The 15,328-nt window shown below is 42.5% G+C and overlaps 1 protein-coding gene across 2 annotated transcripts in view; it reads right to left on the bottom strand.

Moving 5' to 3' along the window:
- Positions 1 to 1,743: 1,743 nt before the first annotated feature.
- TRANK1 (tetratricopeptide repeat and ankyrin repeat containing 1) overlaps positions 1,744 to 15,328 on the bottom strand; it is a 38,127-nt gene continuing 24,542 nt past the window's right edge. For both annotated transcript variants that reach the window (XM_080609946.1, XM_080609947.1), the window contains 8 exons: positions 14,824 to 14,980; positions 13,737 to 13,825; positions 12,147 to 12,250; positions 10,497 to 10,629; positions 9,476 to 9,621; positions 4,487 to 7,557; positions 2,857 to 2,958; positions 1,744 to 2,592 (listed from right to left, as the gene is read on the bottom strand). In XM_080609946.1, coding sequence (XP_080466072.1) covers positions 2,480 to 2,592; positions 2,857 to 2,958; positions 4,487 to 7,557; positions 9,476 to 9,621; positions 10,497 to 10,629; positions 12,147 to 12,250; positions 13,737 to 13,825; positions 14,824 to 14,980 — 3,915 coding nt within the window. In that variant the 3' untranslated portion in view covers positions 1,744 to 2,479. The remainder of the gene's footprint in view (positions 2,593 to 2,856; positions 2,959 to 4,486; positions 7,558 to 9,475; positions 9,622 to 10,496; positions 10,630 to 12,146; positions 12,251 to 13,736; positions 13,826 to 14,823; positions 14,981 to 15,328) is intronic.

Here is a 15,328-nt window from a genome sequence, read left to right as displayed (position 1 = left end):
CCATTCCAAAACCCCTCTGTGATTCTATGATGATCTGCCTTAGCCCAATAAAGCATTCGCCAGGGTTCTTGCACACCGTGGGGAACCCCATAGAGTGCACTCTCCTGCTGAGACACTCACTAAGTGCAGGTGTGAAGGTCTTCGTCAAAACTCAAGGCTCCAACAGCAAAGGTAGAAGCTTGGCAGCAACATCCATGGTCCCCTTTCATACAGGGAAGAGTGCTTCAAAACTGGCTGTCACTAAATCATGTCATGGTGACCGCTGGCAGGAAAACCTTTGTTTTATTTACACTGAGACAAGAGAATCTCTTCCCTCCTGTTTTCAGTGAGCATCAAGACCAAAGGCTTCCCTTTAGGAATGAAAGCAAACACTTAAAAACCAGCAAGCGTTGAAATGTTTTGCTGGGTCAGTTTAGAACAGTTCATTGTCAAGGAAGCGTTCTGGAGTCAAAGTGGGTAGTATGAAACAATGCTGTTAAGAGGAGTAAGGGTGAAAAGGTAGAAAATACCCATCACCCCCACCACTTACCACACAGTCCTTTGTATTAATAGGAGGATCAAGCACCTTTTAGAGCACATCCCCATCTTCCAACTACAGCAAATAGTTCAGTCTTCTTTTTCATTTAGATGTCACTTTTGTACCACTGGGGAGAGAGGTTTTAAGTCACCAGTTCCTGTGATTTTGAAGCTTTTTCTTAATTCTTTTGAACTCAGCATGGCTTAGACAGGCAGAAGGTGGGTGGATGGGCTTGACAGCCTGCAGGCGCCACTACTGAGTTCCAAGGTCTCAGTGCAATACGCATCTCATGTGTACCAAGGCTCTTAAGCCCTTCGAGTCAATGGCTCTGCCTGTGCCAGAACACCGGAGCTTCCACCAGGGTGAGAAAGGTTTTTAAGCACACACAAAACCACTCCCAAGGGTGTATCTGGACAACCCCTTCTTGCTAAATAAATATTCCAATAGGATTAATGCACTCGGAGCATTAGCATCTGAAGAGATTGCCATGGAAAAGAAAGGTTTATGTTTATTTATGGATATCATGATAGGGGAAAGAAAACCTTTAAGTACTGATATTGGACTGGAGATCCAACTAGAGTTCCCAATTCACAGAATCCCAGATTGGTTTGCGTTGGAAGGGACCTCAAAGCTCCTCCAGTTCCAATCCCTGCCACAGGCAGGGACACCTTCCACTAGAGCAGCTTGCTCCAAGCCCCTGTGTCCAACCTGGCCTTGAACACTGCCAGGGATGGGGCATTCACCACTTCTCGGGGCTCTCAGTGCCTTCCAGTCAAGCCCCTTCTTCCAGTTTCTATACCGAGATGATGTTCTATGATGTGGAATATCCCTTTGGATAGCTGGGGTCAGCTGTGCTGGCTGTGCTCCCTCCTGGCTTCTTGGGAAGAGCATGAGAGACTGAAAAGTCCTTGATCAGGGTAAACACTAACCAGCAGCAACGAAAACATCGGGGCGTTATCAGCATATTCCCATACTAAATCCCAAACACAGCATTGTACCAGCTACTAGGAAGAAAATGAAGTCTATCCCCCCCCAAACCGGGATACTCCATTATGTTGGAGCCACCAAAATCCCAGAAGTAAATCAGCATCAGTATGATGTGATACTCTGGACCCAACCTGTGCGCTCTCTGATGCAGGCAGTCACATACAGCTTTCAGGAAGCATTCAAAACATAAGACAAGATTCAAGTGATTCCAAAAATCTTACAGGTTTTATAAAAACATTATTATACATTACAAAAAGCCTTTTATCAATTAAACCTTACAAAACACTTAAAATGCCAGTATTCTTTTAAAGACAGATTATCTGTATTTCAATATGTACATATTGATATCAGTTTATATCAAAACTTGATGAAATAGAGGACAATCTGTAATGTTCTTACTAAGCCAGTTAGAAGTATGTACACTGACAAAAATAGGAATGTGTTAAGAAATTACTGGTTTTGCCTATAAAAATAGAAGAGAGATACTGCAAGTATCTCACCTGAAGACTCAAGAGTTTCCAGACATAGAAAGACTCAGAACACAGCTGGTTTACAATGGTAACCTAAAAACACTGATTAAAACCTCTTAAAATCAGAGAAACTACCCTATTGCTCTGAGTGTTCCAACTCAGAATGATGATGTAAAGTAAGAGGCAAGAAGGAAAAGAAGACAGAGTGGGAAAATACCCTGAGGTGAGGCAGAAACGTTCTTATTTCTTCTTACTTGCTGCTTCTTTGGCTTTTCGCTACTTTCAAGCTACCATAGAGGTTTGAAAGGAAATTTGTCTTAACAACTACATTATCAGCACATAGGTAATTATTCTGACAGAATACAAGTGACATAAACACAATAGCATAAATTGCTCTTTTTTTTTCAGACTCTTCCCATTTCTGGCTCCATCCCTCTATTTTGCTTTTTAATTCTAACACTAGACTGTTAGGAGGACAGAACAGCCACCTGCACGCTGCTCCTCATCACCATTTCCCACATCTTCCTTTTTTCCTGGAGGGTTTTTTATAGACGAGTTCTTCAAAAGCCATGCTTTCATCTTCCACTTCATTTTCCAAGTCTCGATCATGCACAAAGCCTATATTAAAAACAAGAAAAGAATGAAGTATGGAAAACCCCAACACCTTTTCCTCTTGATAGTATGCCAAGCTGTCATTGCTCTTTTATGTCGGCCATATAGCTTCATATACAATATATAATCATGTTTAAGAAGTATTGGGCTTAATATGACAAGTATTTAAGAGCTCTGCTAGGAAGCAGGGACTGCCAAGCCACTTGCTGCACTAGTAATTAATTTTTACATAGGAAATCTGTTGGAAACCTGTGTAATTTGAAAACATACCTTCTTCTTTTATCTGATGAGAGTCCATTTTCTTCAGCCACTTACGAGCCTCATCAACGGTGGCAACCAATTTGCTGGTGTGTTTGGTTATTGTTTCTTCAGCTGAAATGGAGCACAATTAACACTGTGTAAGAACTAGGCAAGAGATGGACAGCAGCTAAAAGCCAAGCACAAAACAAAGTTACTCAGAGCTGTCTTCGTGATGCTGCTGCAAAGCAAGAAGTCTCAGTCACCACTGATCTCATGTGCAGGGAAATTCACTAGTGGGGATGAAGGTGCTGGATGTATTCCTCCCCATTCCAATTAACCTCACTAGCACTAGCAGAGGAGAAGCTCTGCATCCTTGTGTTGTCCCTTTCAAGGTACACCTGAAACTCCTGAAAATATCCTAGTTTATCTGTTTTGGGGGTATTAAAGTTCCTGGTTTTCATTACACAAGTCAAAGTCAAACATCGCCCCAAGATGCTGCAGCCTTTCCTTAACTGCACCATCAGGGACTTGAAAAATGCTTGTTATAAAGTGAGGAAAAAGTAACCTCAAAGGGAAATAATTGCTGTAAATGTATTTTCACCAAGTGGAAGAACAAGGTAAGATTCATCAAGCAACTGTCATAACAAAATCAACTATTACTTAATTAAGCTTACTACATCCATCACATTCATCACTAGCGTGGTTCACTGAGCAGAAATCCAACTAAATAATAAGCAAAACTTTATGGAATTCATCCCTACGGCAAAGCTTTCCACCAGGAGTAAAGGTAAAGCTTATACATGAAGATCACAACCTAACATTTAGGTACAAATTTACCATGGCTCTCAAATCGGAGCTGATGAACATATCAAATATTACAGCTTTTCACTCCTGTCAGACATCACAGGCAACGTGATAACGTGATGGGGTTGGTAGATTTCTACAACTAAAGCCAGTAACAATGTTTTGATTTAAGATGTCACTTTCCCACAGCAAATACTCCAAACAATTGTGTTCCTTCCTAGGCTGCTCAGTCATTCAGTTCTGCTTGCAAAAATCAGCTCAGATTAATGCTTAAGTATACGGGTGAAAAAAAGATACTCAAAATGTGTATCTCCTGAGTACCATCATTTACTGGACTGAATACCAGGGTTGCCTTTGAGTGTCTGACAGCCCGCAGATCTGTAGTCAAGTATCCACTTCTGTTCAGCCCTAGCAAAATTACAAGTCCAAGAGCAGGATAGTCAGAGGTATCCTTCACTAAAGACTCCATGTACTCCCAGCGCTCTGCTCCTGCATATCCCAATTACTATGGCTGGCAGAACGGAATAAGTAGAGAACAGTAGAAAAAGCAGCAAAGATTACCTGGGCTAATGTAACACACTGCTGTAAGGCCGGATAAATTCAGAGGACACGGCACATCTGCTCGTGTAGGTAAAACTCACTTTACTAAAATTCATCACTATTCACTTGACTTGTACTATCTGATGCATGACTTTGTGTTTGGAAGAGGTCAGAATGTATTTGATATATTCAGCTGTCTCAGTTCTTCTTTTCCTCAGCTACCTGAAATACCTTTCTCTTGACCACATTAAGATGCTCAAATGGAGCCTTGCCAGGTCCAGAAGTTTGGCCACAAATGACACATCAAAGTTCCTACCTTTAGCCCAGGCTTTTCTCTCATAGATTTCCTCTACTGCATCTGAAATCTTCTTAATATTCTCTTTGATTTTTCTCTGGCGTAAGTTGGAGCCCTCTTTATATGCCAAATGGCCTTGGGTGTAACTCTTTTCCATAATGGCCTCCACTACTTCCAGTCCATCACGTATTATTGGATCTATCTTCCTCCTGAAAAAGTCGGCGTAGTATTTGTAGGCAGCACTGTTACTCCTGTGTTCCTCTGTGTTTCTGTGCTCTATGTAAGCCTCACTGGCCACCGAACTCGCATCTCCTTCTGCATGCAGCTTTTCTTCTCCGCTGATCTCTGTTGGTGTCAGAGGTTCAGAAGTGTCTGCCTCCATGCTTTCTGACCGGCTGAAATAGCTCTCGTTGCTCTGGATAAACCTGACCCCACAGAGGTCACACTGGGTTTGGTCGATATCTGCTCTTTTGAAGATCTCTGATAAAAATTCCTCCCCTTCCACTGCAACAGGCTCAGCTTTGGAGCAGGCCTTCCTCTTCCACTTCACACACAGGTAAATGATATGGAACACACGACGCAGCTGGCGCTGCGCAGATGCTTTCTGCTCCTGCTTCTGCTGCTTGCTGAGTGCAATGACTTCCAGGGGATCTTTTTGGTCCTCTAGGCAATGAACCCTTTCAAGCTCCTTTTCTAGCTCATCAGCATACTCCGTCTTATCCAAAGAGGTCACAAACCTGTCGAGGTTTATGTTTTCATACAGGATGCCCCGTATGGGTGGATGCCCCTGAGTGTACGCAGAGTCCCACCTCCATCGGCAGTCCACCAAGTACTCTTCATCTCGCTCTGTCAGCAGCTCTTGCAGGCCCACAGCGACTTCCCTGACGTGTGTAGCATCACTCACTTGCTCCACAACCCTCAGCAACCTTTTAGGCACTTTAGAGGGAGGGTGCTGAGATTTCAGCATCGCCTTGATTTCAGGGAAGTGGTGGTGTAAAAGGGATTTGTATTTCAAGCTCTGCACCTGATCAGCATTCAGTAGCATCACTAAGCACAGCACTACAGTCCGCTCAGCCTCCCCTGAAGTTATACAGTCAGAGTCCTCAAAGGCATCCAGAAGGACATTGAACCTTCCATGAACTCCACACAAAACCTCTGCCAGATAATAGAGATGAAACATGAACTTCTGCACAGCCACATAGGTGTCCTTTGGCCTGTACTCCTGTATAATAGAAAATGTGTCTCTAGGTTCTTTGTTACGGTCCTTGCTTTTGAACAAGAACTCCCAGTGATGAATGAGAGCAATATAGCTCTTCGGAAAGCAGAGAGTAATGTTCTTGGAGAGACGCATCAGGACGGCGCAACAGAGAATATACTGGAATTCCAACAACATCACCGTGTTTCCTATGCTTGGAATCAGGTACCTCGTGCACTTCTTGACCAGGACATTCATAAACCGGAAGAAAAACCTTTTACAGTTTTCCGGGTTCTTGTGAACGTAGAACTGCTCCAGCGAGTTTTCAAGGAGGCGAATGAAGCACAAGTGTGTTCTTCCTCCGTTCTCAGCATTTTTGTCAGGTAGCAACATACCGTATCTGCCCTCTATTCCTTTGGCCTTTCCTCCTTGCCCTTTCCCCTTTGGGGAGGTTTTTGCCTTTGCCAAAGCAAGGTTGAGCTCTTTGTTATAATCATCCTCTTCCTTAAAAAGGAGTTTCTCAAACTCCTCAGGATACCCCGAGGATAAGATGAGGACTTGCATGACATGTAGCCACAAGTCAGTTGATTCTCTTCTGGCTGCAGTCTCTTCATTTTTAAACTTAAACATGAGGTACGCCTTCAACATGGCTCTGCAGGGTTTGGAAATAATGCTACTGAACTCCAGTATTTCTTTGCAGGCCTTTGGGTTCTCAGACAGTATTCTCAAATGGAAATGGCTAGGAAAAAACATATCCAGGAGGGCTTTACACGATGCATATCTGTTAGCACTCAAAACGTCTGCAAAGCCTTTGCACTGATTAAGTAGCTCTTTAGGGAAAACACATGCGGCTTCCAATAGCAGGCCATTTATTGCCACCAGGTGCATTTTACACTGAATTACTGTCTTTGCTTCATGGCGCAACAAGGGCTTATGGTAATCCTTACAGGCTTTATCTTCACAGTTCAAGCCAACAATGAACTTCATACAAATATCAGGGTAATGCTTGTTCACTAACTCATGGGTGATTGAGCACAATCTGGTTAACAAGTGCCACTTCAAAGCTGATTTTACCTCCTCTGTGCTTACTGAGAAGCCACCTTTTGTCTTCGTCTCTTTCAGACATGGTTTGCCTAACAAAATCCTGAGAATGGGTTCACCTTCATTTTGGGACACCAGACAACTGTCACCTGTTGGGACAATCCCAAAGTAGGCAAAGCATAACTTCACCATATCTTTCTCTGCATTGGTGGCTGCTTTCTTCAAACTCCTAACCAGGTTCAGCAGAGCCATCAAGCCACGTGTTGCCATAAAGAGGATGTTCTGGCAAGGAGCGCTGCAGCGAGATAACGCAAAGAGAGCTTCCACGGCACCAGCGGCATGATTCAGAGCCAGGAACTGACAGTAGGCGCTGCTCAGCTTTGTGAAGTCTCCCTTCAGAACCCCCTGCAAGAACACAGCCTCAGCAATGCCCGACGTCTGCTTAGTTTGTTCATAAAGTTCGAGGGCTTCTTTAAGGATGAGCTCCATTCCCACCGGGTCTGATTCCGAACAGCGAGCGACACCGGCGCGAGCTGCAGCAAGCAAACACGAAGCACGGAACTCTTTTACAGCCGTGAGGTTAGCTGCTTCCAGAGCAAACCCATGCTGCTTCATTAACTTGGCAGCTTCCTCCTCTCGACCTTCCCTTTGCAGTAAGTCTGCTGTTTGGCGCAGGCAGCCACGAGACTTCAGGAACTCGAGCTGATCCTCGACGTCAAGTTTTGAGAGGACCCGCATCATCTCCTCGGTTCTGTTCATACTCAGGTACTTCGCAGCTGCTTCCAAATACAACTGATTTGCCGTACATGAGAGTTTGGAAACCATCTGCCCTTTTGTGTTCAACATCTCTTCATATCTGAAATAACAGATACATCAATTTACTACCATAGATGACTAACCTAGGCAAAAAAAAAACCCACTTCAGTTTTAAAAAGCCCCTGAAGCATTAAACAGTCACCATCCCCGGAGGTATTTGAAAGACCTGTAGATGGGTCTCTTAGGGACATGGTTTAGTGGTGGCCTTGGCAGGGCTGGGTTAACAGTTGGACCCAACGATCTTAAAGGTCTTTTCCAACCTCAGCCAGTCTATGATGCTAGGAAATAGCTGTCCCCAGAAGCTCTTTCTTCCGAAAGGCCAGGTATTTTAAGTGATGTCTGTCATGCAAGAAAAACACTCACATCATCTTAAAAGATCTACTGATAAAATCGAGTTACAACGTAACGCTGTCTGAAGCAAGATCCTGACAACTTCTGGTACAAAGAGCATCACGAGGTTTTTACAGCATGAGGGAATCTTCCTCCACGCTGTCAAATCACTGTACAAATCATTTTAACCACATTTTGCCAGTGATAACCTTCTCTTTATTAAAGTAAACCTCAAGCTAGAATGGTTGTTTACAGGAACAAAAGCCAGAACGAAATAAAGGCAAATTTCAATGAATTCCCCACGGCCAATATAGGTAACAGTCTGTAAAATTTACATAAACCACTCCATTAAGAGGACTCTTTCAATTCTGACACACGTACCTATATACACCGTGCTGCTTATCGAGTGCCTGAGCAAAGTACCTGGTTTGCATCTCTCAAAACAAGCACTTTAAACCACTCAGTTCTTATTACTGGCTGCTGTGAAATTATTAAGATATCCCCTAAGCCATTCCTGCAAGACTGTTTTCTCCTGCATGCTGAGAATGAGTAATTTTTCTCCTGATGGGTGAGTAAATTATCATTAGCCTTTCATTATCATATTTTCATGACGAATGTGGGAGTGCAAATTTTGGTACCTTTGCTGATGAATTCGCAGGAATGATTTGGGGAGGCTGATTTAAAACATGGTTATTTGGTGCCTTTAATGCTTGAATTTTTGGATCAAACTATCTTTACATATGAAACAAGCTTTAATCCTTCAAAACCCAGTTGTCGTTATTGAAAGGACATCACAAAGGATTTCAGTGAAGGTGTGTAACTACAGGCCTTGCTGGAATTCTAAGTGGTGTATATATGCTTTAAAAGTGTAATTTAGGTGGAATTAATGAGAGGTGCAGCCAATAAATGTACTCTTTATGCAAGAATGTGCTAACGAGGTCACAGGGCTGGTGCCAGATGTCAAATGGATACTCATAAAATCAGTTTATCAAGCACAGTGAGAGGCAGTTCTTAACTGCCCTAGGCCAGCACAGGGGAGATGGTATGGAAAAGTTCACCTTAGAGACTGGGACCAAGAATGTGTCAGGCAGGCAGCCCAAGCTGCTCATTTAAATTACTGTTCTTTGCTCTCTACATGGATTTTGATAGACAAATAGTTCATTTGCCACAACTGCTGCATTATATACCATACATCTAGTGGTTTATACTGCCTAAGTGGCAGTAGGGGGCACTAAGCTAAATCTGGTACTATTTCAGTCTTAAAAGAGAAGTGTTCAATACTTCTGATCAATGTGTTTGTTGCATTTAACATAAGAACCTAGTTCAGAGGATTGGCTGCAGGAGAACTTGCACAACTAGTGAATAGAGATCGGAAAAAAATCCCAGGGAAATGAAGCTAGTCACTGCTGCACCTCTGGATGCAGCAGAATGCTGCAGTAGAATGCAGTGGATGCTCCCACGGTGTTATCATTACCCAAGTCAGAATTCTGACCAAGTTAATAGAACTTCATACACAACAAAGCCACCAGCCAAAACTCTTGTGACAACCTGAGGTGAGCCAACTGTGTCATCTGGAATTTGGAAATGGAAAAGGGAATTGTATTCCAAAACCAACTCAGAAGACATACCTCTCAACTGCCTTTGCTGCTTCTTCATAGAGTTCTTCCTGACAATACATTTTAATTGCCAGATCAAACTCCTCTATTTGTTCATAACATTCGGATGCCTCTTTGTAGCACTGGCATTTCTGATAGTAAAGTGCAGCATCTTTCATCTGCAATGCAGAAGTCAATAATGAAATGGAAGCAGTCAAAACTACACAAATAGAATGAATTTACTAATTCCGTCATGTAGGTGTCTCATGGAGAAACACACTTTAATAAAACGCGATTAAAGTATCTGAATGTAATCCAATACATATTAAAGTAACCACCACTAAAACTGAACTGAAGCCTTCAAAATACCTGTGTCTGAAAAAAAACAGAATGTAAAATTAAAGGCATTACGCAGGATTTCCAAAGTCCTTTTCATTCACCCAGCTCTGCCTGTTGTTAAAAAACACCACAGATGCTTCTGTTGACTTGCAAATTACTGCGAATCATCAGGATTAAGTTGAAACAGTTATGGATGCAGAACTAACTTTGCTTCTGAAACTTTACGCATTTGGGAACAATCACTTCACTTCCTTTTAGCAGGAATGCACTGCAAATAAAAACGTTAAATACCTCCTGCGCTTGGAAAATCACTGTTAGCCCACATAAGTCTCACGGTTCCATGGAGATGGCTGTAATCAGTGAAGTTTCACTATCGTCACAGTCCTGGATGAAGTAACAGGTTAGCTCTTCACAGTTTCATTAAATCAGTCACTAATTAACTTCCAACTGCAAAGCAGAAGTGACTGATGGTGACATTTGAGGAAAGCCAAAGAAATAGACCTCAACTGCGTAACTGCATCCTTGTCCTCTTCATTCCTCTTCTGGCTATCCTGTGACAAGTGCCTTCCCTTGAGCAGTCCCGCTTAAAGACCTGGTTTAATTCAGCTACTACCATGTCACCGAAAAATGCTATTACCCTGTGAGTAATATGAGGGGAAAAAGGCTGTAGGAAGAGGAAAGGGATAAGGACAGGATAGTTTAGAGGACTTCATACCTTTCCTAACTTTTTACACAGTTCTGCACAAAGCCGGAACTCCTTTGATTGAAACAGGCATTTTAGTGATAATTTTGGTTCTCCACATTCCAAGTAAGTTTTAGCCAATGCCATATATTCCATCTGCTTTTCTCTGCGGAAAATAAAGAGAAAATCACTAATTACATCCGAATTGCATTTAGGAACACATGATCAGTCACTGAATGCAACCAACACTGGCATCATGTGTTCTTTTTCATACATAAAGTGATGAGGTACAACCTTACAATTAGCTGCATTTTGGGCTGTCACTGTTCTGCCCAGAAGCCTGTTCCAGAATCTCACTGCTCTGACAGTAAAAAGCTTTAAGTTTCAAACTTAAGCACACTTAGCGTGGTTCTGCGCTGCTTCTCTTTTCTACCTGAACTTGCTCCTTCTTCCTACCTGCTGTTTAGCTCCAATGCCATTAAAGACAACAATCAAATTTGTTCCTAAGCTCCCCCTTTCTGTATCATTGCCAGACCAAGTCTGAATTCATCACTCTTGAGCCTCAAGTATCAGAACCATACAAAGCATTTAATATTATAGAGCTCACAGGAATCTTACCTATGCTTCATACACTGGCATTAATACTCTACTAAAGAAAGCCGCCACTTTCACAGCTTCATCATGACATATGTTCTGTCAATTTGAGATACCCCATTTCTTCTCTTCAGATTGTATCTAGTTGACAAGCACTCCAGTTTACAGCCAACTGAAGGTTTTTTTCAATCCCATCAACAGATTCTCTATGATCATGAAATTCCATGGATATCCTACTTGTAGCCAGGACCACTAATACAAAACAGGCAATTAAAAAGGGTAAACCTTTCATTTTATCCAGTAATAACACTTCTCCACACCTTCCCCCTTCTCCCTTCAGTGCTGCCTTGCTCTGCTCTAGTTATTCCTGCTACCACTGCTAGTTTTCAGCCTCCCCAGCGTGAAAAGGAATTACTTCACTTACAGTCCTCCCCATGAAGTGTTTTCCTCTCTTATCTGAGACCAATCCCAGGCAGTTTTTCAGCCTCTTCAGAAAACTGCAACCTTTCTGCCCTGTCAAACCCTTGAGCTGTTTTGCACGAACTAAATGATTCATCTCCAAATCTGCCCCTTTGGTTCAAACCTAGCCCTGCTTGTTTAATTCAGATTGAGTCTAACATGGATTTTACCTCAAAACCCACTTTTTTTGCAGAAGCAATGTACTACACCATTCCTTCTTCTTTGTTAAGTGAATATACAGTGGGATTAACTGCAGTTGAGCACTGCTGATGGCATATGCTCTTCTATCTATGTCTAAGAATACAAAGCCTCTTGAGGCAATGCAAAACCTGTTGCTTTTCTCTCACATAACCAGTAAGCCCTTTCAAAGGCCACTTTTGCTTTGGACAGCCTGTGGCATACAACTGCTTTCAGTACTCCCCAAAGGGAGCAGTGCCCTAGATCCCGTTGGAGCTATATTAGACTTCCCAGTTTCTTTCACCTCTTTTGCAACCCACAGACACAGACGTGGAGACACCTCACCTGTGCAGGTCCCCAATGTCTCCAGTGTGGTCCCACAACCGTGGTGGGAGTCTCCCCATGAGGTCTGGCACTGCAGAGCGACACTCACTCCTCTGCAGTGACATTTACCTGGGGCTGCTCTTCTTGGAGTGCACTTTGAGAACAGCATCGTGTGCCAGGGCCAGTTTTGACTTCTCGGCTGCTCCTCCCTTTTGGTAACATTTGGCTGCCACCTGGGGTGAAATCATACACAGCGTTCACACCCCAGCATCCAGCCCATGGCTTAGCACAGAAAAGCAAGCCTTAATTTTACAGTCACTGTGATGGAAAACAGAAAGACTAGCAGGGTGCCTGGAGGAAGAAAAAGGTGAAACACTGCAGCTTATTTGTAGGACAAAAAGAAAAGCTTTGAAGTCAGTCCACATGTGACCATCACCATTAGAGTTTTAATTAAAAGGCTTTACGTGGAGGTAGTGAAAGCAACCCTCCTGGAAGGCTGGCAGAAGAAACAGCACATGCAATCTGAATGATGTCCTCAAGCATTAATTGGGAAGTCACCAGGCATCTACCACATAAATTGTATTACTAATAGGAGAACCAATTCAAAGGTCAACCAAAAAAGCATGGATCCTTTATTCATGCTTTTACCACACCAGGCCCTTTCTGTGATAAGCTAAAGAGAAACTGCAGGAGCTACCATGTTCTAGTAAGGTTTGTTTCCTTATCACCTCACTCATTCTGTAACGCCATTATTTCTCTAATCTATCCATTGATCTAGTATTTACTTCTGTTTGGAAATTACACACTGCAAGCCACTCTTAGAACTGCCAGATTCACTAGATAATTTCTTCTTAATGTAGCAATGATAAGCAAAGATGAGGGTTATAAAGGAAACAAAATAGCAGATAATATAGCTAATGCATTTCAGATTACAAGATGAGATTTTTCCAGCTGTGTGGTTTTTATCTAAACACTCTGCTGTCCATGTAGGAAATTGCCTTTTTTCCAAGGGGAGATAAAGGCCATACAGTGGCAGCTGATTGTTCTGATTTTTGCCTTGTATAAATAACTGGTTTCCATCCAAAAAACCTCACGTTGCCATCAGCAAAAATGGAACCTTTCCTTCTGCCATGATCAAAAAAGTGTCCAGAATATGGTTCCATAGGATCATAGAGTATCTCAAATTGGACGGGACTCATAAGGATCATTGAGGCCAACTCCCCACTCCTCACAGGGAGGAGTAAGAGCATCATCCAGACTCTTCTTTAACTCTGACAGATGTGGTGCTGTGACCACTTCCCTGGGGAGCCTGTTCCTGCAACCCACTGCTCTATTAGTGAAGAACCATTGCCTAACGTCCAATCATAACTTTGCGCATGGTTTAGAGTCACAGATTCCAGTCAATTCCAGTTGTTGCTACCAATTGGGAGTTTTCAACCATCTTTCATTTGTGCACATTAAAATGTTTTTCCCTCACTGAAGTGCAGATTTCTGAGGAGTGAATTCAATATTACAGACAACAGGCTCGCTGTCCCTGCTTACTTCTTGCCATTTGTTAACAAGTAGTCTGTAGACACCTACACAACTACAAAGCACAAACTGAGACAGGCAGCTACGAGCAACTGAAGGTTTAGAGACAATTTTAGAGATGGAAAGGAAAAGCCCAGAAGGTTTCAGAATAGGCAATAACCATTACTTCAGATAAACGTTTGCTCCTACCTCCCAGAACTGATGTTTAGCGTAGTAGTCTCCTTGTGCAATCCATTCTTCTGGAGTTGAAGTCTTAGCAAACATGCTGTCGTCTAAGTCTAGAAGGTCAGGGGTAATCACTTTATGTTAGAATGGGGAACCCACAGAAACCACCTATCACATCCCAAAACTAAGAATTAACATGACACCAGTAATGATAACCGTATCAAATGAATGCTTTCATTTGATAAACCTCTCTTAGCTAGGATGGTTTTCTGTGAACAGCCTCCACTCCTGTGCAGGTGTGATGGACGCACTCCTGTTTGAACTAACTGAGCTCTGGTCCAGGCAGATGCTCACCAAGTAGGCCTTACTGAAGTAAATCCTGTTGTGTGAGGCTATCAGTGAGAGCGCAGCACCAAACCCAAAACAACCAACAGTCTGGCTGCAGACTGGGCTGGCAAGTGGCTGAAACCGTATAAACACAGCAGAAACCTGATGACAAATCAACCAGTTTATGCTATACATATCTCTAGCCATCAGGGTCCATCGAGCTCTCCCTGCACAGCAGTGGATTTGGAGGTGATCTCCCCTCGGTCAGCGGTGCCTCTCAAGGTTACCCTTTGAGGCTGAGAGATCCCCTACCTGACACCAGATATCGGTGGGTTGGTAAGTGGCACTTTTTTGTGCATGTAACATTTAAGATCTGTACAGTAAGCTTAAGCAATTGTCTTTGTATCCCATACTATCTTTAAGTGTAGTAAATAGTACTGACCGCCAATCCATCTCTACTCATTGAACACCTAAATTGACTGGTTAGAACTCAAAAGGACCTAATTACTAGGTCAGATCTGTCTGAATGAACTCTGATTCTTCTCCTCTGACAGCAGGAAAACTCATACTAATGCATGAGCAATGAAGTTACGTATTAACATACATGACTGATCTTTAGAGCCAAAAAGAAATCAGTGGAAATTTGCAAGGGCTGTTACCAATAAGTACTGTTAGAGGGAGCACGGAATTTAACCTTCTTTATTACACAGGCTCAGCGTAAGAAAGCATGAGCAGGCTGTTTCTGTTCGACAGCCTCTGAAGGAAAGCTTTAGGATAACTTTACCTTTCTTTTCATCTGTTTTGACAACCTGGACAAATTCTCTTTTGATGAAATACTTAAAAGCTGGAGCCCGTTTATCACTGTCTTCATCGAAGATCCAAAGATTGACTCTGGCTCTTGTGATGGCAGTATACAACTGCTTCAGCTCTCCATTCAGCATCTGAGGCAGAACCGAACAAAAGGCAGCACACTAAATAAAATCAGTTAAATGCCAGATTTACACCCCTACAAAGAAATGTACTTTGCAGTTATAAGAAAACTGCACATATATATAATTAATAACCAAGAAGAAAGTATCTTCAAGGAAGTCTCAATATTAAACATGTATTTTTTTTCCATTACATAAGCAATTGTCCAGGTAATTTGCATGAAAGTACAGCTACTGCAACTGAGGAAGCTGTAGGTGTGACAGTCCATTCTCCTCCTAAACACCTGCACACACAATTATTCATTCTCAAGACTGCATGGTAAAAAATATCTGACTCATTAAACTCTAAGAAGTTTCCTT

This window comes from Psittacula echo (genome assembly GCF_963264785.1).
Source record: "Psittacula echo genome assembly, chromosome: 2".
NCBI lineage: Eukaryota > Metazoa > Chordata > Aves > Psittaciformes > Psittacidae > Psittacula > Psittacula echo.
This window is presented reverse-complemented; position numbering and strand designations above follow the sequence as displayed.